The 24139-nt window shown below is 38.1% G+C and overlaps 2 protein-coding genes across 2 annotated transcripts in view; both read right to left on the reverse strand.

Moving 5' to 3' along the window:
- Nucleotides 1–762: 762 nt before the first annotated feature.
- On the reverse strand, nt 763–11245 carry npas4l (neuronal PAS domain protein 4 like). Its single transcript, XM_088421997.1, has 9 exons — nt 11226–11245; nt 10936–11052; nt 8033–8196; nt 7816–7961; nt 7622–7727; nt 6528–6786; nt 6330–6439; nt 5062–5203; nt 763–2577 (listed from the first exon to the last, which is right to left on the reverse strand). Exons 1-9 carry the CDS (start codon nt 11243–11245, stop codon nt 1383–1385), a joined length of 2259 nt encoding a protein of 752 aa, XP_088278123.1. The 3' UTR covers nt 763–1382.
- Nucleotides 11246–16472: 5227 nt separating this feature from the next.
- klhdc3 (kelch domain containing 3) overlaps nt 16473–24139 on the reverse strand; it is a 30833-nt gene continuing 23166 nt past the window's right edge. Inside the window, exons 10-11 of the mRNA XM_088422051.1 lie at nt 21444–21522; nt 16473–19327 (exon numbers count right to left, since the gene is read on the reverse strand). Coding sequence (XP_088278177.1) covers nt 19261–19327; nt 21444–21522 — 146 coding nt within the window. The 3' untranslated portion in view covers nt 16473–19260. The remainder of the gene's footprint in view (nt 19328–21443; nt 21523–24139) is intronic.

Consider the following 24139-nt stretch of genomic DNA (forward strand, 5'->3'; position numbering starts at 1 on the left):
TCATAGAATACAGAGAAATCTCACAGAAGCATGGGCAGAACATGCAAACTCCACAACTCCGGCTTCCTCCCACATTCAAGAAGAGTGGTTGTTCTTCCCCGTGTGCCCTGAAATTGGCTGGCAACCAGTTCCGGGTGTCCTCCGCCTACTGCCTGTAGCCAGCTGGGATAGGCACCAGCAAGCCTGTGACCCTAGTGAGGATACGCGGCTAACGAAACTGGATAGATGAATGTTCCATCAATTCTACTTCCATATAGCTCTCATTTGGTTGAGTACATAGTGAACAACATGGTCCGATATGACCTTATTAGCAAGCAAATTAAAAATCAGACTCATACCTCCAGCTGACAATAGGCCCTCACAGAGATAGCAACTCAATGCACCTTACAAAACTGAAAACCCCGGTATTGGGTAAATTATATATTGATATGCCACAAAGGACCTTCTATCTATCGTTTTATTTATCCATAAACAATTTGCAATTTTCAAAGCTGAAGCAGATTTCTCTGACTGCAGCTAAACTATAGTTATACAAAGACAGACAATTCAGACATTCAAAAAATAAATCATGTCGTACAACAATTCCATGTCTGTTTGGATTGTTTTATTGATTTATCATGTGAGAAATATGAAGCTTAAAACATTTAAAAGTACCATTTAAACATGTGAAACAAAATACATTAATTCAACAATCGTGCGTCAGAATCTAAAAAAAAAAAAAAAAAATAGCTTTGCCCAGTTAAAAGGTCGTAAAATCAAAAAGATAAATACAATTCATTTCTCTCAAGTCCAGGAATAGAACGTAGTGAGTTGTACCGCTGAGGTAGATTTTTGGAAACAACCATTATTTTTGTTACGCATGAAAACTGAAAGACTTAATTAGCTTTCCGTTTCACAAAAGCATAACAACCACAGATGCTCTTTGCGAAACGGTTCAATATAAAAATAATCCACTGAAATGAAAGCTTTGTTTCCTTTCTAAGACCCTTGTGGCATTGACATTGATAAAGTGCTCAACAGTGAAGTGTAGCCACTTAGGAGAAAATATTTTCATTATAATGTTATTTCTTAAAGTCAGACATTAAGTACGCTTTACATAAAAGTAAAGACAGTAGCTGTAACTAAGGAGAAAAATCATAGCATTTTGCAGAGATGAAGACAAATCTCAACTCTAGAGATACTTGACATTCAGAGATAAAATGGGACAAATAGTGTTTTTTAGCGCAATATGCCCTTTAAATAGTCTTTGAATCCACCAAAGGAGAATTCTCCTGACAATATGTCATACAAAGGGCATCATCGTAAGTCACAGACTTATTTCAGCAAGGCGTTTTGTCAGCAACTCTGTTTGAAAAAAGGCAGGAAACCATTTAAGCCGAGACTTACAATGAGTTCTCAGAGTGGCCTTGATAGTGGTTACCTTGCTGCAGGCTGCTCTGCAGTGACTGGTTGAGTTGATGCAACTCATTGTTCTGGTCATGGCATCCCAATTGCAAAGCAAAGGGATCTAAGTTGCGTGGAGGCGGTGAGTTCTCTGAGGTGGTCGGACTGGCACCGAGTGGATCAAAGTGTCGGGAGGTGCACATCGTTTCCTGATGGTAGCTCGAGTCGGGAATATGAGAGCCTCTCTTTGTGACCGCATCCAAATCTTCCAGGAGGCTCTCTAGCACACCGTCGTTCATCGCTTTAGCATGTAGGGCACTTTGGCTTGGCCACTGACTTGAGGAGGAAAAAGAGAGGGCGCACTCAGTGGTTGCCACACTTTGGAGCACATCGAGGGAGCCAAACATGTCAAAAGTAGAAGCCAACGAGGAGATCTGCTGAGCCAGAATACTGATCTCCGCCTGCTCCATCCGGCTGTACTGCTCAGATGTCATGGGAAGGGGAAGGGGGGACTGGCCGGGGGTGGCAAGACTGGATGGGAAAGTATATTGGGGAACATGGTGCACTTGGTGGAGGCCGCCCTCTTGTGGCTGCTCCAAGAGGCTGAAGTCATCTTGATGCAGAGCACAATCTCCAGAGCTCTCACTCATGTCAGACATTGACATGCAGTCAGGAACTAATCTGGCATCGGAAGCACAATCGGGGATATCATAGGTTGGAGAAGGAGGGCAGGCTGGAGAGAGAGGATTGAAAGTGATGAAGACTCCCTGATCAGCGGAGTGCTGAGAGGGGAGGGGGTGCTGAGGGGAAAGGTGGACGGAGAGTGCGGACTCGGGGTACGAATAGTAGGAAGGAGAGGCCTCTGGGGAGGAAGGCAGCTGTTCGGCATATCTGTGCACACCCGTGCGGTTAAAGATAGTCAGCTCCTCCAGCTGAACGGTAGAGCTAGAGGACGCAGGGCTGTAGGGAGGGGTGAAGAATGCAGGGCTGCCCCCTCCAGGAAGGGAGGAGTTATCACCATTGTGGATACTTTCATCCCATTGCACACCACTGGATTTGGAACAAGCCTCCTCATTTTGGCTGTCAGGAGTCCCCTGCATGTTAAAGCCACTGCGTGCATAACCCTCTGTCAGGGATGACGGCTTTAAAGCATCATCGCTCAATCTCTTCAGCAGAAATTTGGCCTCTGTTTCACTGAAGGATCACAGAAAAAAAAAAAAAAACGTCCAAAACATATCTTAATTATAAGACATTGCAACAAAGTTTCCATGGCATAAAAAAACTCAACTGGAGTAGCATTGAACTAGCGCTGAAACGAATCCTTGAGTATTTTGAGTATTGAAACTGCTCGAGGCATTTTTTTTTCTTGCCCCGGATACAAGCTAATTAGTATACACGTCAGAAAAATAAGCCAAACAAACCGCAGCAACAATTGGTAATGCTCCGCATGACACAAAAACACAGTCAGATGTCGAACTAATAAATAAACCTTATTTTGCTTCATAATATATGGACATGAATGCCTTGGCACGCTTTTATTTTGAAGTTGTTACCTGCAGCGTGTTAACAGGGCAACAGCTTTGATAGTCTTCCTACTGCCGCAAATTATATAATATTTTTTTCTGAAACCACGTTTAATCGCCAATTAAGGTCGCGAACAAATTACTTAAAATACTTATGCTGATACTGAAATAGGGCACCTGTTGCCAGTGTTTTCTGGTGTCTCAGGCACTGTTTTAGCGGTGTTCAGTATAGCATAAACTAGCTGCTAGCTAGCAGCACTCAAGTGCTCCCTATTTTGGTGAGAGACATATCCTACCATATTTTCCGTACTATAAGTTGCTCCTGAGTTTAAGCCACACCAGCCAAAAAATGCATAATAAAGAATGAAAACATATATAATGTAAGTCACACTGGAGAATAAATCACATTTTTGGGAGGGAAATTCATTTGATAAAATACAACAGTAAAGGCAATTTAAAATATAAATAGAATAGATCTGTGGCCACCTAGCTTTGAGTCCATGATTAGTTTTGTTTTCTTCATTTCAGTAAGCGTAAACTCCTTTTTTTTGCCAGCCACTTACAATGTTCTCGCTCACTACAAATTTTCTTTCTGCTGCTCGATTAGCTCTTTCGTCCGCATGTTTCTCTGCTCGTAACCTGCAAAATATGATTCACTTTTCAACGCGTGTTTTGTTCAGTCCTCCAGAGTTGTTTTTATAAGTTACTGCTTATGTTGAAATGAGCAATTTTCATAGGTATAGATACACAGTACTAGAGTGCCCTCTTGTGATTGTCAATGTGAAATCAACATGTAAAGTCGTATACAGATATGTTAATAATTTCACATAAAAGTCATTCCCGAGTATAAATCGCACCCCCGGACAAACTATGAAAAATGAAACTACAATTTTTATTCTGAATAATCTGGTAAATGACTGCACACTTTGATATTGATACACAGTTGCTGTTCCTACTGATCACATTTGAACAAAATGCTGAATCAAACCTGTTGTTTCAGCCAACAAATTTGTCCTTTAGACGAACATTTATGGGGAGGAATTTGTATAAAATCTAATGTTTCTAAAAAGGAAAGAGTTCCGATAATTAAACAAGTAAAACAAAAACAAAAAAAGATCAAAAATTTGTAAAAGTCGTTCATTCATTATTAGGTGAAAATTATTATTATTTAGTCTTCTAAATTGGAATGCTTGATATTGAATTCAAATTTCTGGGAGGATAGCTGAAGACCCCAAAAAAAAAAAATGATGTAGCCCGACAATGAATTTCATCTTATTTTGTAGTGTATAGAATCCCCTCATAAACCCACATATTTATGGGGGGGAAAAAAGTACTTAAGTTCCCTGTGGGCTTGCAAAACTCTAGTACCATTCTCAGCTTCACGTTAAACTCCCACAAACCACAAGACCACAGCATTCAAGTTCGAGGCAGAGAGCCATTTATCTGTTTGAGTGAATAGCTATATCGGCTTTCTCGTTTAAAATATTTAATAGCAAGCACTTAAATGTGTACTAACCATTTTCAACAGTATAAAGTAAACAATTTTCTATATTTATTTGACGACTAAATTATTCTTCATCTGCAAATAATTCCTGTGAAAACACATTTTTACCACTTGTTCACATGGGCTCAAATCTTAGGTAACAACCAATGACAGCTCACCGTCTGAAGTTCGCAAATTGAGCCGTGACAAACTGAACTTTGCACAACAGCAAGTGGAAAATGTGTTTCTAAAGGTATTCTTTATAAACGCAGTAATCAAAATAATTATGGACAAAATCGTAACTTTTTGCTGCTTAAAATGGTTAAATAAATTTAGAATCCCTTTAAATGTGTCTTCCTTCTTGTATTATACCTCACAGGTAAAAAGAGGGCAACAAAAAAATGGCATTAAATTAGTAAAGTGGGTGGTTACGAATGATAAAAATGCATTTTGGACCTCCAGAAGACAAAACTATGAGAAACACTTTCATATGAAGCACAGATTGGGTGTCTCCCACCAGTTACTCCAACTACATTCAAGGCAATGGTAGTAGTGGAGTATTTTACTTTTGTTTACTAAAAAAAATACTGAACCAAATGTCAGTGAAAAAAGAAAGTTGGAACTATGGTTTAAACAAGTCATTTTTAGTAACGTCAGAAACGTTTTCAGTACCTGATGAGAAAGTTAGTGCAGCAGATAAATGCAGTCTGGCACTGAGCCTCCTTGGTAGCACAAATGTAGCTCCAGGCCCACGACAGATCTTTGCACTGAAGTCGCATCACCATCTGGACCTGCAGGCTCTCGTCTGCTTGTACTGAAGAAACGAAACCAAAAAATGTTATCATTATGCACAGCCACAAACATAACTCTTCTCAAAATCACAGTTGAGTTGTTTGAATGAAGGAAGATAGGACTAAAGAGGAAAACTAAACATCATTTGATCACTTGTATACGAAACTAATTAATGTTGAATTCAGTCTTGGCTTGTTTGAAAAGTAAATGAACGCTGTGTCAAGCACACTCCAATATAGTACTCAACTAACAAATGCTGCTCTGTTCAGAATTACACATATGCTATATCAAGAATTTCCAAATAGTATGCTATTTGCATTTATGCAACATGCATGTATGCTCGATCCATAAAAAACAAAAACAAGATCGAAAAACCGAAAGCTGTTGCTGTTCTGTACTTATGTGCATCTCCTCCTAGCAAAATTATTGGTTTTAGCATATAGCTTTTTTAAAATGTGTTTAAAATCGTTTTCATGAATAAACATGAAGTGTTTGGTGGCTAATAAGTGTTTTTTTGTTTTTTTTTAATGGGATGTGAGGAGATGTCTGGGTATTGAAAATGGAATATGTGTTTTGGTGTCTAAAAAAATGTGCACAACTGTCTGGTTTGTGTGTAGGTGTATCTCAGTGAATCTCAATATCAGGGAGAACTTAATTCATTTCAGTAGAATATAACATTTAATAGATTCATTACAAATACTACCAAAAAAAAAGCGCAGACTTCACCAAGAAGATTATAGATAACAATAAAATTGAGGTAAGAATTGGGCCTTTTTTAAACATGTGTTTGATTAATCTGTACATGGACCATACTGTCACTTTTCTGCAATGGCCTAATTGAAGGAAATGCACCAGTAGTTGCCTAATGTGTCCCAGTACTTTTGCCCGCAAGATTAACATGCACTTGCCAGAACAATTACAAATTAATGTAAATAAGTAATGAAAGCAAAGTAGCTTTTGATTGTCCTTGAGTGGCTTATGCTTCTTCCAAGTCAAATTTATTGGGAAAACAACCAGCGGTATACTAAGAGGTACGCTGACCCAACGCGCAGATAACAGAACAAGAACACGTACGGTGTTTTTCACAATCAAGCATAATGATCAATAATTAATGACCCTCTTGGGCCTTGTGTGCCTATGTTACTTACATAAACGTTTGTGATGAGTCACACTTAAAGATAGATCTTCAGGGTGTACTAGGCTGTACCATGATCGCCCAAGCATTTCCTCTGCCGAGTACCCCATAAAATATAAAACTCTGGAAGAAACGAGCACAAAGGTAGCGGGTAGAAAGAATGCCCTGAATTGCGAATACACATTCAGTGTGAGATGAGGCTTGCTTGTACCTGTTTGAGAGCCGAATAAAGCTCATGTCGAGCTCGTGCACGCTGTCGAAACTAGGGCATAAGTGTGACTCCACACCCCTGAGACGGTCCACCGTGGGGGTGCACAGGGCCACAAAGAGGCTCTCGTCGGCAGTGCGGGTAGGGTAGAATGGACTATGGTCAGGAAAGGATTGGAAATTGCCTCGGATCAGCATTGAGCAGCTGCTGTGCAGCTGTTTGAAGGTCTTGGAGGTTTGCATGGTACATATAAAAGTCCTCTCTACAGGAGTGAAATAAAGGAGACTCATATTGAGTACCGAAGTCAATAGTGAGTGGTAATTGCCACAATATTACTAACATGTGTCATTGCAGTTTGGGTTTAGATTCTACATATTTCCTTTTGGGCTCCAATAACTGTGAAAATGTCATATTTTTTGTGGGGGATAGGGCACGACAAGTTATACCATTGGTCATAAAATTAAAAAAAAAAAAAAAAACATGTATAGTGTAGTGCAGTCCACCCCCCTCCATGCTAATTGGCCAGCATTTTGCGATATGAAAAAACACACACACATAAAAACACAATGACTCATTACCTATATACTGTACATCAATTGAGAAAGTGCATCAAACATTGTTTTGGAACTATGGAAAAAAGTTTCAATGGATCTAATAAGTAAATGTCATTATAAAGTATTTGTGCAACTATTTGCATAGATCACCATAATTTATCACACATCTTAGATGTATACTTATCTTACTGTAAAAACATGTCATCATACCTTCGTACTAAAACCAGACAAATGAATCATGTGCACTAAACCTTTTCAATAAATCACTTGAATTCAAGTGTTATATGGTAGACAGTGCATGTTATAAATATAATATCGTTAAAATATGAACTCACATATGCTTAGAGAAACAGATTCATTGTAGCTTGTGTTCCTGAGTCTTTTTTTTCCAGTGTGACAATACAATAAAAGAAAATCCTTAGAAACACTCAAAATGTGAACACTGAATATACAGTACTTGTGAAATCTGTGTTTGGCACACATTTCTGTGCCGATTCTTTTTTTTTCAAAAACCTTCCAAGAAGTTTTTAAGTTTAATATTACCTGATAATGAGGTCTTTTCTTCATGTTCCTTAAAGATGGCCTCAATAATTTCAACATCCTCACGCTCCACCATATCATATATGGTATCTCCTTGAAGCACGTCAACCTGAAAATGGAATAAAGGGTGTTTATCAATTTATGAATAAAAAGTTTGTTTATTTATGGAATGGTATCATATCAAAGCTCAGTCTTACCATGGAAAGGCCAAGATATTCTGATACATTTTCAGACACGTAGACCAGCCTTCCTTGGACAGTTGTGACGAGGATGAACCCATGCAAGGCTTGGAGAAAGGCCTCATAGGCAAAAGAGCGGGGCAGAGCCTCTCCGGTGGGAAGCCCTTAAGGATGAAACGTGTGAGTTCATCCCCGAAAACACTGTAAGAGAAGTGAGGTCCAATTCTTCACTCACCCTTGAATAGAACCGACTTCCTGATGTAGGTGCACACGGCAGCCATTGAGTGCAGGTAAGAGAGGCGTTCCTGGTCCGCCAAAGGGATGGGGAGCAGAGCTCGCATATTCCTGATCTCTTTATTGATGTGGTCCCGCCGTGCTTTGGATGCACCTTTGGTGCATCTGTGAGGAACCATGCTGGCCACGTTGAATAAAAAAAACAAAAAACAAACAAACAAAAAAACCCAATAAAGTAAACTTCAGCAGCGCCGCCCAAAAATGATGTCTGTGTTCATCATTGCCTTGTGTCAGAAGAGAGAAGAGCACCAAGGGGCTAAAAGTAAGCCACTTTTCAAAGAATGGAACCAAGTGAAAGTGCACAGGTCTCTTTTCCCTCCATACAAAAGCAGACTTTGAACATGAATGGTTCCTATGGAAACTGCTGTGATGAAAAGCTGTCGTGTCTGCAGTGGAGGATGAGGGCTCTCACTGGACCTGTGTGTGTTATGTGTGTGTGTGAGATCATTATCTGTCCTGAGCCCTTTTATAGGTGCTGGGGGTTCGGTATGGGGGCGTCACATACAAAAGTGGAGGCAGGGCTTGTGCTGGATGAAGTGGCTACAATGGGAGAGGGCACCCCACGTCACGAGGATACTCACAAAAGGAGAATCATGTTCATTTTTCAAATCTGACTGCTCACATTAAAGACAGGAACATTTGCATAATTAAAGACCGTGTGCTCGAGGATGCACAGTAATTATCTGAGGAAAAGGAATAGGACGAAGGCTATGTGTTGTATTTGACAATGTACAGTATGCCTTCAACAACTATTCATGCGGAAGGCTGCTTCTGTCACAAAGCAGTAAATTTCCCAAATTAATGCTGTGGCACAATAATGTCGACAATATACTCTCATAACTCATAATTTCATAATCAAAGGAGATCCAGGGCAAGAGAGCTGTATAAAAAAGGTGTCATTAGCATCAATTGTGTGTCATTATTAGATTTCCATACCACCCACATTTCAGACAGTCTCATGGTTGAAGGGTGTAAGGAGCTGGAGCCTATCCCAGCTCCGCTCCACTCTAAACAAACGGCAGACTACTTTACACCCGGGTGGGCTGGTTGCCAGTCAATAGGGTACATGTAGAGACACACAAAAAATACACTGATCGGGCAACTGAGCACAAACTGAACACATGCCGCCTGCATGGAAGCCAAGCACGTAAACCTCAAAACCACTTGCGACATTTTACATTTTAAAGGGCCTGCACCATGCAAAGTCATTTTTCTGGACCTTTTACACATGTTTCTGCAAATTACTCAACAACACCCCCCCCCCTCAAAAAAATAGGTGTTTTCCTCCATTTTCGCATCTCTTGAGCCTTCCTGCTTTGTCCGTGCTCGCAGTATTAGCTTCAGCCAATCAGAGAAAACAACAGGGTCCTCACTTTCTTACATCACTAAATGAATACTGCCCCCGTACCACTCAAGCGGACCGAAAACACACCCACATTCCCGTAGCAGTCAGTAGTGCACGAAGACGATGTCATGTACGCGGCGCGGCAGCCAAACTGAGAGGCAAGCTTTAAGGGTGTCGCACATCTTACTTCAGAGTTAGAAATATTGCCACCAAAATAGCTTATATCGCAATACGAATTTAAAATTGAACTATGCCAAGAGTGATATGTAATCACACGCATACCAATAGGTGATTTGAATCGTTTATATTAGCATTATACAGACCCTTCAATGATATGTTAAAATACATTTTTGTTAGTGATTTTGTAGAATTACACTGCATTATTTTATGCTGTGTTAATAATGCACCTTTATACTTGGCTTTTAATGCCAGTACAAGATAAAAAAAAAAAAAAAAAAGAATCTGACCTCTATAAATAAATCCTTCACGCACTAATCAGCCTCATCAACAGTCACTTCACCACATGCACACTTGTACCTTACAGATCCTGCACAGTGCAGGAAAGCCGCTAAATACATATTTTACACTACATGATAGTTTGCACTATCATCCTCATATGTATACAGTTTCTTCCACTGTAACTACGCCATATTATACTCAGAAAGTAAGTGTATTAATTTATTAGTAGTTCATTATTACTGCCCTTATTGCTCTATTACTGTTCTTTTTGTTTGTTTGCTTTGTTTTATTGCCTACTTAATTACCAGCTTGATTTTGGAATCTAGTCTGCTCGGGGAAGTGAACAGAATAAGAATTTCATTGTGTAGTACTACTATGCATCTTGATTATATAGCTGTCAGCGGCAGTGAATGAGTTAATTGTGTAGCTGGGAACTGCAGTTCAGTTGTATGATACTGAAAACGCCCACTAGAATGACCACAATTTAATTAATTCCTCTGTGACAGTACCAATCATCCATTTCTATATTGTTTTAAATACAATTTATCAAAGTGATTATAATCCCTCAATGGGGTAATTTAATTTACTCTTGTTTTATGTTGCGCATCACAAGTTCACGCTAAATCACACTAATGCAGCCATGTAAGGAAAGATGTCAGAGCGAAAAGAAGTGGAAAAACTGCTGTGTTTCTTGAGCTGAGGGTGTGTGGGGGGGTCTTGCTCAAGGGTAACCTGGCAGTATCCCAGAACGGCGGTATGCAAAAATCGTTAGATGGCCCACTAATTTATTTCCAATCATAGAGCGGGGTTTTGGGTTACATTAATGGTAACCTTAGTACCCTAATCTAATCCACGCACTTGAAACCGGATCTTCAGAACTGATTACATGGATTCTTTGCTACCACAGTATCAATTAATCTATCAATACTTATTACATAAGGGAGTTCTTTTGGATTGAATAACATTGTGTATGATATTTTTCTAAAACATCTGCAGTCGTACAGAAATCTAGCCATTAGAAGGTTTGAAGCTGCGCTGACCTGAACCTACTATAGAACGTGCCCTCATCATCCACGTGCGCACGGTGGGAGACATATGGTGCGTTCATATCACGTTTACAGGTCTTGCACCAAAGCCATTGATGCTGAAATTGCCACCTGATGAAATTAAAATACGAACACTCCTTTATTTTTGAACAGACACATACTCATTAATTCAATACATTATCAAAACATAGGGTTGATTTGAAATGTGTGTATATTCTGATTATATTTGGCCTGAACAGTGCACTAAAGCATTTGATATCTGATTGATGACAGGTATCAGCCACCTGTCCCTGAGTGACTCCATTTTTAATAGGCTCAAACAAGGATCCTCTCAGTCAAAGAGCCAAGGAAACAAAAAACAAACTGGGATAGTGTTACTTGTTGTGACGTTGACAAACCACACAAGAGGGTTATATTTGGTGAGGAAACCCCTAAAATAAACTCAGAAACGAATGCCTCTTGCGCACAAATTAAAATTAATTTAACTAGCAATCTATCTATCGTCTATATATATATATATATATATATATATATATATATATATATATATATATATATATATATATATATATATATATATATATTTTTTTTTTTTTTTTTTTTTTTTACTGTATAAAACACAACAGGTGAACAAACCTACCAAATCATTGTAGGCGTATGGTATACAAAAAAAAGTACAACTAATGTGGTGCTTGAATTTGGCATTGCAAAGTGCACTTTTTTTCCAAAGAGCCGTTGAGCAAATGTTTAAAGTTAGAAGAGTTTATCAGCCACAAGTAATTAGTTCATGTTTTAAAAAATGTTTTATTACATTTTATTTAATCTCTTATCTACCTAAATTTCTAATCTTATCCAAATGTACTTTAATTTCTAAAGTCAATGCTTGTGTATGTGTGTGATTGTGCAGTAAATGAGTCATTATTTAATTTCCAACCTAATAAGATGTAGCGTCTATGTTGTCAAAATGCACACTTGCAAATTTAACTTCTTAAACTTTTTTTTTTTTCTCATCACCACATACGTACTTTTTGTAATCCCCAAATTATTAAGGTTAGAATTATATTGATATCCAGTACTGTACATAGAAACCTCATTTTCGGGGGCCTTTGTGGAGGTGTGCAAAATATCAACTTCTACTACTACAGTACTCTTCTAATGTCAATCACAATTAACCAATACAGTTTAATCCTTATATCCTAATAATTGTATTCAATGTTTGGTTAGGCAAACCATTAAGTTAAATAGCTGCCATTTGTTCAGTAACACATCAAATTAATGTTCTTTATCCAGCCAATGTGCCTCACAAGTTACTTCAAGACACTTTCTATATGAAGTAGATATAGGACCACGCTCTTCTCACATTGAAGGACACCAGCTGAACCGCACATCAGCAAGTACTGTCCTTTCAAGCCAATGAAAACTCCCCTTGGCCAGGAAGAGCCAAAACAGAGAGACTTTTTTGAAGATTTAATAAAACACTCTAAGTCATTTGATAATAACAGAAAGTCTCATCCTGCCTGCCAAATAGTGAGGCCATATTCCAGTCTGTCTTTTCCTTTCTTTGTCAAACCTGTTGCCCCTGCACTAATCATGCTATCATGGGTTTCTTTTGCCTTTTACCGTGAAAATGGTGGAACCCCATCATGATCATAGTGTTGCTGGAACCATTAAAAAACATTATTTGCATGTGTCGTTGAAAATTTAGACCCTTGTGTAAAGTGCCTTAGCTTGACACTATTGCAGCTGTTTTGTTGTTGTTGTTTGTTTGTCATCACATTCAAAATTTAATCATAGGAGTGCCCTGATCTGATATTGTTATTGGCCCAAAATCCCTGATATGAGCAAGCATTTCTACCATATATCTACATATTTTAAACAAGAAAGTCATTAAAAGCATGTATCACTATATATATATATATATATATATATATATATATATATATATATATATATATATATATATATATATATATATATATATAATTATTATTGCCTACTTTCTTATCTGCTCGATTATGGAATGTAGTCTGCGCAGGGAAGAGAACAGAATAAAAATGTAATCGTGTATATTACTATGAATATGACAATAAAACTCTTGACTCTTGAATATCCTTGGAAAATGTATCTTTTTGGGGATTGGCGAAACAAAAAGCAGTCAAAAGGTTTTGAAATACTAAAGTCCAAAATAATTAACTCATTCAATCCCAAAGAGATATTTTTTAAGAGCCCAGACAGATTATCCTGGTACGTATCCATTTTTTTTTTTCGAAGTGATTGGCTAAGGGAGGTTCTAAAAATGGCTGGTACTAAACGAATCAAGTACTAAAGTAATCAATTACCTTAGATAATTACGTGCTTAAGTAAATAATTGCATGAGGCAATGAAGTGTAAATCTATCATTTTGATATGTTAATATCCTGAATGATCAATTACTTTCGTACTTAATCACCTATAATAATCAATTACTTTAGCACTTGTTTATAATTGATTGAATTATGATTGGGCACTAATGAAAAAAAATATACAACTAAGTGGCACGGATTGAATGTCTGGAGATACAGTATCAAATATGTCTTTGGGATTGAATGAGTTACTCCCGAATAAGCAGCGCATATCATTCGGCTGCATCAATGATTTGTGAGGAGTCATGTGAGCCAACTATGTGTGTCTTCACAGGGTGCAATAGTCAATTAAATGCCCGGGTGCAAGCTAAATGTTTTGAAAACGAAACACACTAAGCTTGCTTTAGTCACTTTAAACGAGATTCTTTAGCAGATGAAGAGATATTTGGGCATTCCACACCATGACAGTAACACCTCAAATGACGAGGGTCTTCTGCATTTAAAAGTACTCTTCGTCAATTACAAGCATTCCATCGGATGCGGCCCTTCCTTGAAATGTGATGTTGTTTTCAGGCTCCAGCTTTTATCCTCTCGGGACTCTTTAAATGGCCCGTTTCTCAAATCCCCCAATTTAGTGGCCGTGAGCTGAAAACTAGAACTTGAGTGATGGAATTGGAGCGGGACGTGGCGGGACAAGACAAAACAAAGCACTCGAAACAAATCCTCAGTCTGATTCTCAAGGACCGATGGGATCGTCTGAGTCCTAAAGGGAAATTAGAGAGTAATTTGGCCGAGGCTTTCCCCGCATTAACGCCTGCGTCGTGGAGCGAGGAGGGCTCCGGGGCCAGACAGAGGGACCCGCCATTGCCCCGCTTCCTGTGTTCTGTGGGGCCAGGCGGGACAGGGTGTCTCTACTGCCTCACTTTGAGCTCACCCTCCGTCTGTGGCCTGCACTTAACTATGGAGATAACGCTGACTTTATAGCTGAGGGCTGGTGACAGACAGGAACATACTGCCAGGACACTACCACTGGTGGCAGGGGCAACGACTGAAACTGGGTTTCACACATTAATGATGGGGACCCCCACCCCAAAGCGGCTGCACGCGTCCGACTGAAAGTCATTTGCCTTGTGAGGTGGGGGTGCCCCACGTTGTAGACGTTGAGGGCTATCAGACAAAGCGACTGGGGCAGATACAACGCTCTGGAGTTGAACAGGAAGCCTTAAATTGAGAAGTGAGGGGTTCAAAGTCTTGAAGTTATACAAATGGAGCTTAAACAGGAATATCAAGTCATAATTTAAAACGGCCCCTTAGCCGTGAGCTCCAAACCTAAATTTAGAGCGGTATATTTTCAAAAATGTTCAACGGTGATGAGTTCCATTAGTGTAACCTTGAGAGCGGCATGTCTACTGAGAAAGTGACTACATAACGAATGTAAAGATTATTCAAAGGTACAACTTGAAATTCTCAGGCCATTTCTAGTTTGACAGTGAATACTGGAAGTCGACTTGCACTGAAATAGAAATTTTCTACCTTAGGTACTCAAAGCGCTTTACACTGGCTACTCATTCACCTTCTGATGAAACAAAGCATAAGGAGCAACTGTCAGTGTCTTGTTAAAGGGCACTTTTAACAATTGTCAGGAGATTTAACCCACAACCTCTCAGTTGGGAGCCGAGCACTGGACCACTGAGCCTCCCCTAAGTATCTGCAAGCTGATGAAGTCAAATCAAAATCTTTTAAGATCTTTATTTTTTTTTTTTTTGCATTAACAAAAGTAGTACTGTTGCAGCCACAGCCTGATGCATAAAAAAATGAATTTAATCAGCACAGGGATTTGCCAGGGAGCATAAAGCTAGAGATTAAAAAATAGATCAACACAATTAAAAAATAGTGTTTTATGACTGATACTTACTGATCCCAATTCATGTGTTAACCTGATACCCCGAAACAAAATATTCCACCTATTGATAGCCAGGTGCACAAAGGAAAAGAGCCCCTTCTTCCATCTCAGACAAGGGCCAAATCGTTATTGATGCTTTTTAAAGTTTCTCATGGACCATGATATTTTCAGAAAACTCATGTCTGGCTGTATAATTTAGTTGAAAAATGTGTAAGTTTTGGTCAATTACGTCCTAAGGCACCACCATATTACAAAGGAAACATGTGACAAGTAGCGGTGGAATGGAATGAAGTATTTTGTTATGAAAGGTATTTTTTATGTGTTTAGAATTCACTTGAGTAAATCTAAAGTGGGGTACTTTTTATTTTTACTTTATTACATTTGAGAGCAATGAACAATACTTTTTACACTAATACTGTTCTAAATATGGTTATGTAACACATTTTTTTTAATATATACTGTATTTCCATATATTCAATGTTAATATATCTTTTAAATGAACAGTTTTGATTCTATAGAGTTTGGTTATGCTTGAAATAATGATGGACCCATGATGACGGGTGACTGATCCAGCCGCTGATGGAGAAAATGGCAAAATACTTTACTGACACGCCTACCACTGCATTTTAGAACGTTCATCTCAAATCTGCAATCCTTGTTTTGTGGGTCCTCCTTACAGGTTCTTGTTAACTGTGCTTGGTTCTAAATAAATACATTTGTGCCTCCTTTTATGCTCGTTATATTATTTTTTTTTTTATATTTTCCATTTACATCATGTAATTAACTGTGAATTTTTTTTACACCATATTGCCTACTCTACATTTCTTGACTGATTCAAGCCATTCCAATTACAACATGTTCTGAAAATTCACGCTTCCCAGTCTATTATTTTCCTTATTCCTAAATTTCATTTTCATCTCAAACATTTTTCACTGCAAAAATCCATTGAATCCCGACTGGGGTAATAAAAAAGTGCTACATTTGTAAACATTCAGCTCAGTCATTTGACCTAGTGATCAATTTTCAACATTTGCACAATTTCTGCATTGTAAAAAAAAAAAAAAAAAAAAAAAAAAAAAAAATCACCAAAAATTTGCACATTTTTTTATCATGATCCTTTTTCTTATTCCACTGTTTTCATTACTTCATTTATTTCTGCATTTCTCAACCAAGTTGCTCTTTTCAAACATCAACACAGTTCACCAACTCACGTTTTCAGACTGTTTTATTTTTATCCCGCTATTTTGATGAGTAAAGTGCACCCCCCCACAAAAGACATACTGTCGTCAAATTTTCTCATTTTTATTACCGACAGTTATAAAGCATATTGCACAGGTAGTCCTGACCAAGAACAACAACAAAACGGAAAGAAAGAAAAAGGTGAGCATGTATGTTGATAATTGAAATTTGAATACACTCTGTATGTTGTTCAGTTATAAGATTTATAGGAAAAAACAAATGGATACAAGAAACTACAATTCCATGTCACTGGCTACAATACAGTCGCTGGTACTACAGTCCGCCAGCGTTAGCCATTTTGGAAAGCAAGGCACACCCCCTCAACTGCCTATTTAAATTGTATTTTAAAGGGTGGGTTAAATCACAGCCATTAAAACTAGGAGGTCAAAATTAAAACACACCCATCTTTAGCGTCGTTAGCATTGCCTTACTGGAGGTGTATGCATCATTATCAGAGTAAACGAGTTGCCCAACACTGTCCTTATCAATGTGTTTTTGTCCCTGAAGAGTTCCATCACCCATAGTCATTACACACAAAAAAGGAAAGTCACCATCACCGTACAATAGGAGTAAAAATAATGTAAAAGTTCTCATAACCATGTCACATTTTGACCTTTTGTCAGTTGCTGGTGTGCACTGACTGGTAGACTAAGGAGTATTGTCTGCGATGTGTCCATGCGTGTGTCTTTACTTGAATGCAGATCAGCATAATCTAAACTCCATTCTGACTGTTCTGTTATGTTTTAGTGCTGTAATCTGCTATTTTGATTCTAAGATTTAACATACACTGATTTGTAAACATTTACTACTGTTCAGACCAGTTAAGTGTGCACTGCAAAGGTCCAGGTTGCTCCTGGGTCTATTTTTGCCATTTTTTCTTCTTTGAAAGAAAACAACAGTGCAAACATCCTATTGCCTGTGTCAAAAAAAGCTTCGAAGCTCTTCTTCACCTCCATACAAATGTAACACAGTAAATTGAGGCTGAAGATATTGACCTGACAATTGAAAGCAGTCTTCAGTAAACTGACTTTTAAGATCTAGTCTGAATTAGGTAATCATAAAAAAAGAGACGGGCAATGATCCCGTCTTTATCCATATATACAGTACTGTGCAAAGTCATAGCAATGTCAACTATATATAACATAAAAAAAAGAGCTGTGTCTGTCCAATGTGTCTAATAATATTAATAATAATAATACCACTGCACCAAAAGCACCACCCTTTGATATTATATTGTCTTTAATGGAAATGAATTCTGTAATATGTATGTACTAATTCTAAATGTATTTGTCATACTATTTACTGGTTTACAATGTCAAAACGAATCCCTGCGAAAAAGGTTGATTATAAAACAATGAGTGATGGCTTAAGATTTTTGTCCTGCATATCTTGAGAACAAATAGGCTTGAGGCCTTTGACAGTTAAACATTTAAAAAAAAAATGCAAACAAGAGAAGTTCTTAAGTGATTTCAAGTGACTTGCTCAAACTATTACAGAAGATAAACTTAAAATTAAAAGAGGACGAAAAACTAATGTCCTAGAGAGTGAAATTATAAGGCAGCCCTTCTGCAGTTGTATCATGTCACTTGTAGTGCCACAAAAATGTGCACGCTCACTTGGGAGTCATTAAACAGGTTATAAGGAAAGTGTTTGACACTAAAAGGATTGTCTAAAAAGAGCAAGAGTTTGGTGATGCATAATCAACAAAAATGTCAAGTGTGTGTGGATAACACACTACCCAATTATATTGTCATTCATTTCTTACATTTGGCACAACAAAGCACAATGGTGTTGGGGGCAACCGCACAACCACAGAATTGAATGTAGTAGTGACATTGGAAGGTATTATTCAAGACACTGAGACAAGCTATTCGGGGAAGGAGACCGACTCAGTGGTCAAAACTGACAAGTAAATGAGCTTTAAGTGAGCTTTCATTGTGGGCCAGAGGCTGGTATTTCTTCGGGAATCCAACGGGTTTCCCATTGAACGGGGGTCAAATACTTTTAATCATGGGATTGGGACAGCACAGCATAAAAAATTGAGATGCGCATACAAGACAGGATTATGTAATGTGAGGGAAAAAAAAAAGAAAAAACCTTGTAACCTTGAAAGTTGTTATGTGGTTTTGTTGAAAATGACCGAGACAGGATTTTTTTTTTTTAAAAACTATGTTTGGGAATGGGACAAGAGTTTCTGTGGGCGTGTGCTGGGAGTGAAAATCCAATCGCTGTATAACCCCCTACTGTAGACCAGTGGGTGGCAACTAAGGAGCTCATCAGTGGTGATGAACTAAGAACAAAAGTTAAGCATCTTTTATTTATTGTTATTTTTTAAAAACCATATAGTACCCAATTATCAATGTCCCAGGAGAGAAACAAGATTTAGTCTATTCACCCTTCAGCTGCAAACAGACATGGTACGTGGATAAACATACATTCCAAAGACCGTTTGTGTCTCCATTTTAAGATTGTGTTCAGATGTCTCTCAAATAAGCTTAGTTATTCGTTTGTTGACATCAATATTAGCTTCCACTTTTCCCCGTAGTTCTTCCTGTGCTTCAAAGTCTATGATTATCAAAGGCTGATTGAATTTTAAGGAAAAAAAAAAAGAAAAAAAGAAGAGAAGGTGAGTGGGTCTCACCCATTTATCTATTCCTCTTGTGAAACATCCTGAGCATGAGAAAGTCCACTGAGTCCAAAAAAGTCCTTTGTGGGAGATTTTGGATAAATACGGAGCTAAAATCCAGCACAGATCTGTATTTGACAAAACAGTCTTTCCATGCTCATCTGGATCTGGCAGGAAAAAAAAAAAGCCGCTTCATATTTAGCTGTATGTCAGCCGTGGGGGGAGACAATCGGCCTGCTTATGTTGCTGTTGGTGGTCATGGCAGACAGCTCCCACCTGGAAGGAAAAAGAAGGGTTAAATGAATCAAAATCATCAACGGTTTTATATATTTAAAAAAAAATATATACATTTTTAATGAGCGTTATTACTTTTATTGTTATTATATTGTTTTCATCAAATCTAACACATTTGATTGTCACATACTTCTGCACAAATCATGTAACATTCCGGAAATATTGAACTCGAGTAAGGCTATTATCGATCACAGAAGTACTAGTGAGACATTAGCTGGATGAAGGAGGCCTGTGATGTAACGTGAGAACCAAAAGCAGGGGCTGACAACCGGGTCTAGTACTGGGCTGACAAGAGAGTCTAGTACTGACCTGATGACAGGTCAGAGGTTGAGCTCCAGATTGTTATCACTTGCTCTGGTTTCAACACGCCCTCCCTCTCGGTGGCTTTGTTGGTTTTTTTGTGGAGTGCATGCGTGTGTTGGAGAAGGGAGATTGGCACAGGGGCAGGAGATGCCAGCGGCGGGCAACGGGAGTAAACCAAACTCTTGTGAACCCACGTTTTCCCTCTCCCATAAAACTAATAGGTTATAAACACAACTCAATTCACTAAAGGGGATTTGGTGCGAGGTGACAGTGATAATGACAGAAAATGAAAGACTCATGAGTGGCCTTAATATGCAGCAAAAAAATTACTTTCGTTTTAATGTGTATTTCTGTTTATGTAGCGTCATTAAAAGTAGGGTTTAAAAGATGTGACATGGGATAATTATGATTATTTTTCTAGAAAGAAAATGCATAAACCAATCATATTATTGTGACTTTTTGTAAAGCAAAAGCTGTCTTTGTAATTGAGTTTTTAAAAATGTAATTTGGTTATAAAATTTGGATGGTCAGTCTATAAAGTTGTTAGAGTAACAAGTTTGCAACTGGGCCGCAATGCTTTGATGGTCTTGAATAATGAACGTAAACTTGCCACATTCTTAACATGTTTCATTTGAACATAATTAATTACCCACATCAGACCCAAAATGACTGGATAACACAAAATCAAATTCATTTTTGTAAATATGTTTTTTAAACATTGATGCAACTCTATCATTCTCTTCATCAGCTCTTTTATTAACCTGTAATTAATGAAAAACGCTACCAAGTGCCGTGTATTCATTTATACTTGTACTTAATGCCTCCAAGTCAAAGAATCAGGGAAAAAAAATGTATTATTAGTCTATGGCTATGGACAGACCAACTTTAAGGTCAGTGCTCATTTTACCCCTGGAAACTGTTGGGTCTCTGGGACTCACAATACTAAAAAACTATGGGTCTCATCAGAGAAGACTGGAGTCCCAAAAATTGCGCAGTAAAACAGGCAACAGAAGTAAAAGGTTCAAACTGCATTTACTGTATAAGACGTGAGCAAAACCCAAGAACAGATATTAACAAATGTCAAAGATGAGTGTGTGTTTGTTTGGCTTCAACACGTCTGTTTTGTTCATTTTCTCGATTTTTTCTCGAAGCGTTTCATTTTCGCTTTTTCCTTTCTGGCTCATTGTTACCTAATTGTGTATTACTTGACTTGACAGTGATACCAAAAACAAGGCTGAGTTGAGGTTGTTTTCGGCCGAAAAATAGCACTTTTAAGAGGCTTTTCTTTTCATAACGAGATCCGGATGAAATCTCACGACAACGAGATCGCGGGTAAAAACAAGATGTGACCTGTGAGATAAAAACAAACTTGATGGACAAACTTGTCAAAAATTTTAGTAAGTGGTCAGATTTTGCTGAATAAATGAGTAAATGGACGATGATTCATATTTTGATGTATACAACTGGGATTTTTGACTGTCTCATGATTCAGATTTTGGGGTCCCCAATTCAATTCAGAATCACTTTTTGATGCAAAATGATTCAGTTTGATTCAATCAAAAATTATTTCTGCTTCAATCTATAGATGTGCAAAAAAAATCATCATAATCTTCAGTCTGCTTTGAAAGACGGAAAAAAACCCCAAAAAAAGAATAAATGTCTTTTTTTTTTTTTTTTTTTTAAATCACTGCGGGTAAATAGTGGCAAAAAGAGACCAGAAGCAAGAACAAATTGGACAGCTACATTTCAATAGAATTTAAAGAGCACACGTTTTAGAACAGAATGTTTGCCAGACCTGATATCATGTGGGAGGCCTGACTGCTCCAGACTGTACTGAATTACAGCTATTTTGCATAACGTCTTCAAATTAGGACCTGAAATAAAGAAAGGAAGATGAGTCATAGGATAATGACATAAATGAATCACAATTTAGAACAGAGCAACGTGACATCATTTAAAGAAGTTAGATTTATATTATGAAGATCACCATGCTCGAGTATTGCTATAAAGTATTTATCGCATTATAAGATGAGGCATGTGTGAACTAATGCAATGTAATAAAATGTCCTTATCTACACAAAAAAAGCCAAATCATTATTATTCAGACTAAATGCAATATGATATAACAAAAAATCAAAAAAAAAAAAATCTAAGCAAGTGAACAGAATTTGTATTAGAAAATGGTTACTATAGAATTTGATTAAGACCTTTCACCAGCACGAATAAATTACAACACTCACTTCGGTTTTCCATTCAAAGAGCACAAGGTCAAGTCAGACCAGTTTCCTCATTATGTCCAGGCTGAACCTTCCTTGTACTATATATTTTATTTGAGAACTTTTCAAATATGGCAAAGAGGTGCAAGTGATCAAAGCAGTCATATGAAAAACATATTGAAAGAATAAATAAAGTATCATTGCCCAATCTACAGTCTAGCAAAGACCAGCAACCACAACTAAAAATGTTTCTTGTTGAACTCTCTAAAGTTTAAAAAAAAGAAAAAAACACTGAGTAAACTGTCTCATATCTACACATCAAACCACTTCAAGAACTCAAATCTCAACGAGGTGGGTCTATCGTAAGAGCTACAGCTAAACCACAAGGTGCAACTACTTCAAACACTACTTCACACTTAGATCTTTGCAAGGAGAAATACAAAAAGCATAAGTTCAGAATGTACCAAAATGATGGTGGGAGGAGAGTAAGGAGAATGACAGGATCCACTTAATACCTAAAATGCTATATTTCAATGGCAAAATTATTCATTCATAGGAAAAAAATAATCAAAGCGCCCTGGCACTGTGTGAAAAAGTACTTGCCCCTTAAACATAATTGTTTGGTCACCCTCTGCAGAAACAACTGAAATCAAGCAATTTCTATAACTGGCAACTACGCGTTTGTAATTTCTGCGGTGACATTTTGGGCAACTCAACCTTCTAGAATTGTTTTCAGTTCAACAAGAGTGGTGGCTTGGGGGAATGACCCTTTTATGATCTTGCCACAGCACTTTGACCATTCCTAAACACACAAAACATACATTGTTTTTCTTTTTTGGTGTGATTGTTTTGTTTTGAATTACTGGTGTTTTTTTTGTTTTTTTTTTCATTAGTCCTAACAGTCCCACACCAGCTGACTTTGCTTGGAATTGGACCACACCACCATCTCCTTTGCATTTCCATTTTCATTTCCATTTCTAAGAGACACCGGAATGGATGGGGGGCGAGATCAAATAAATTATGCACGCCTCCTGCAGTGAGTGAGGTTATGCAGCAAAATTTCAGGCGTGATTCACGACTGCTGTTTTTGCGGCGATAATAAAATAAGACAAAAAAATAGATATACTATTTGGTTTGAGCCAGCTGCCTGCCAGATTGGCTGCTGTCAAGACGAAAATAAGATATGTACAGAGCACACCTTATGTTTTACGTCAACTATGTATAATCTTTACCATTTCATATGGCTAATGGATGAATCCGTGTCATTGTGATTTCAAAAAATACATGCAAAGTTCGCTACAAGTGCACATTTATTTTACATTGTGAACTCAGTCTCATTCATTTGGCTGCATTCTGAGTCATCGCGTCATTGCCCACACATTTCAGCGCTATCAAAAGCCGCCATCCCCGAAGCAGGGACCACGGCTGTCTACTGGAGAAGTGGCGAGACTCCCAGCTGGAAACCTCTCTCAAGTGAGTGGGCCCTGGCAAGAGGTTTGCACAATCGCGAAAAATTTTACCCAAGCTTTATTAGGGTTGTAAAACACTATTATGTTAAACGGATATGTTGTACTTCTATTACAGCTCTGTCTCGTTCGTCTCAATCCAGGAAATAGGCGTGTGGCAGGCAAGGCCAAGGCAGGTATCAACGGGGTGAAGCGCGTGCTTTGCAATGCGGGGCTTTGGGGGGAATGAGCGAACTGGGCGGCTGCTGTGGCAGGTTTCTGATCCTGATCAATGGGATGCATATCGGCGGTATGGATGGGTGCGCTCCGATTAAAGAGCACAGAAGCTTATTCAAATTTGTCTGGTTTAATAACTGTCGCAAGGAGGAAAAATAACAACTCGCATTCAGCGGTTCACAGGAAATGCATTCAATGATGTGTCAAAGTGTGGGAACTCTGAAAGAGACTGAATTTTACTGTTTTAAATAGTAGCAACGACAATAAAAACCAATGAAACTACAATGCTCACTTTCATTTTATGAGCGGCCATACACATTACGTTGAGTGAATCGATGAAAAAAAATCATACAAATTTTATTTTCCTCTGTTTTAACAGCAGCAGCAGACAAAGACGAGTGGACGATTTTTTATAAGAAAGGCCAATAGATGACGCAAATGGTGGCAGTAATTACAGGCAGCATTCTAAACAACAAATGAGACTATTTGCAATGGTTGAAGAGGAGTTTTTCAAAAAAATGATTCAGATTTTATTAGGCATTAGGAATTTGAGTCTAATACAAAAAAATATTTTTTGGGGGGGGCATTTTAGC

Source organism: Hippichthys cyanospilos, chromosome 8 (genome assembly GCF_059441005.1).
Source record: "Hippichthys cyanospilos isolate Australia breed blue-spotted pipefish chromosome 8, RoL_Hcya_1.0, whole genome shotgun sequence".
Classification (NCBI taxonomy): domain Eukaryota; kingdom Metazoa; phylum Chordata; class Actinopteri; order Syngnathiformes; family Syngnathidae; genus Hippichthys; species Hippichthys cyanospilos.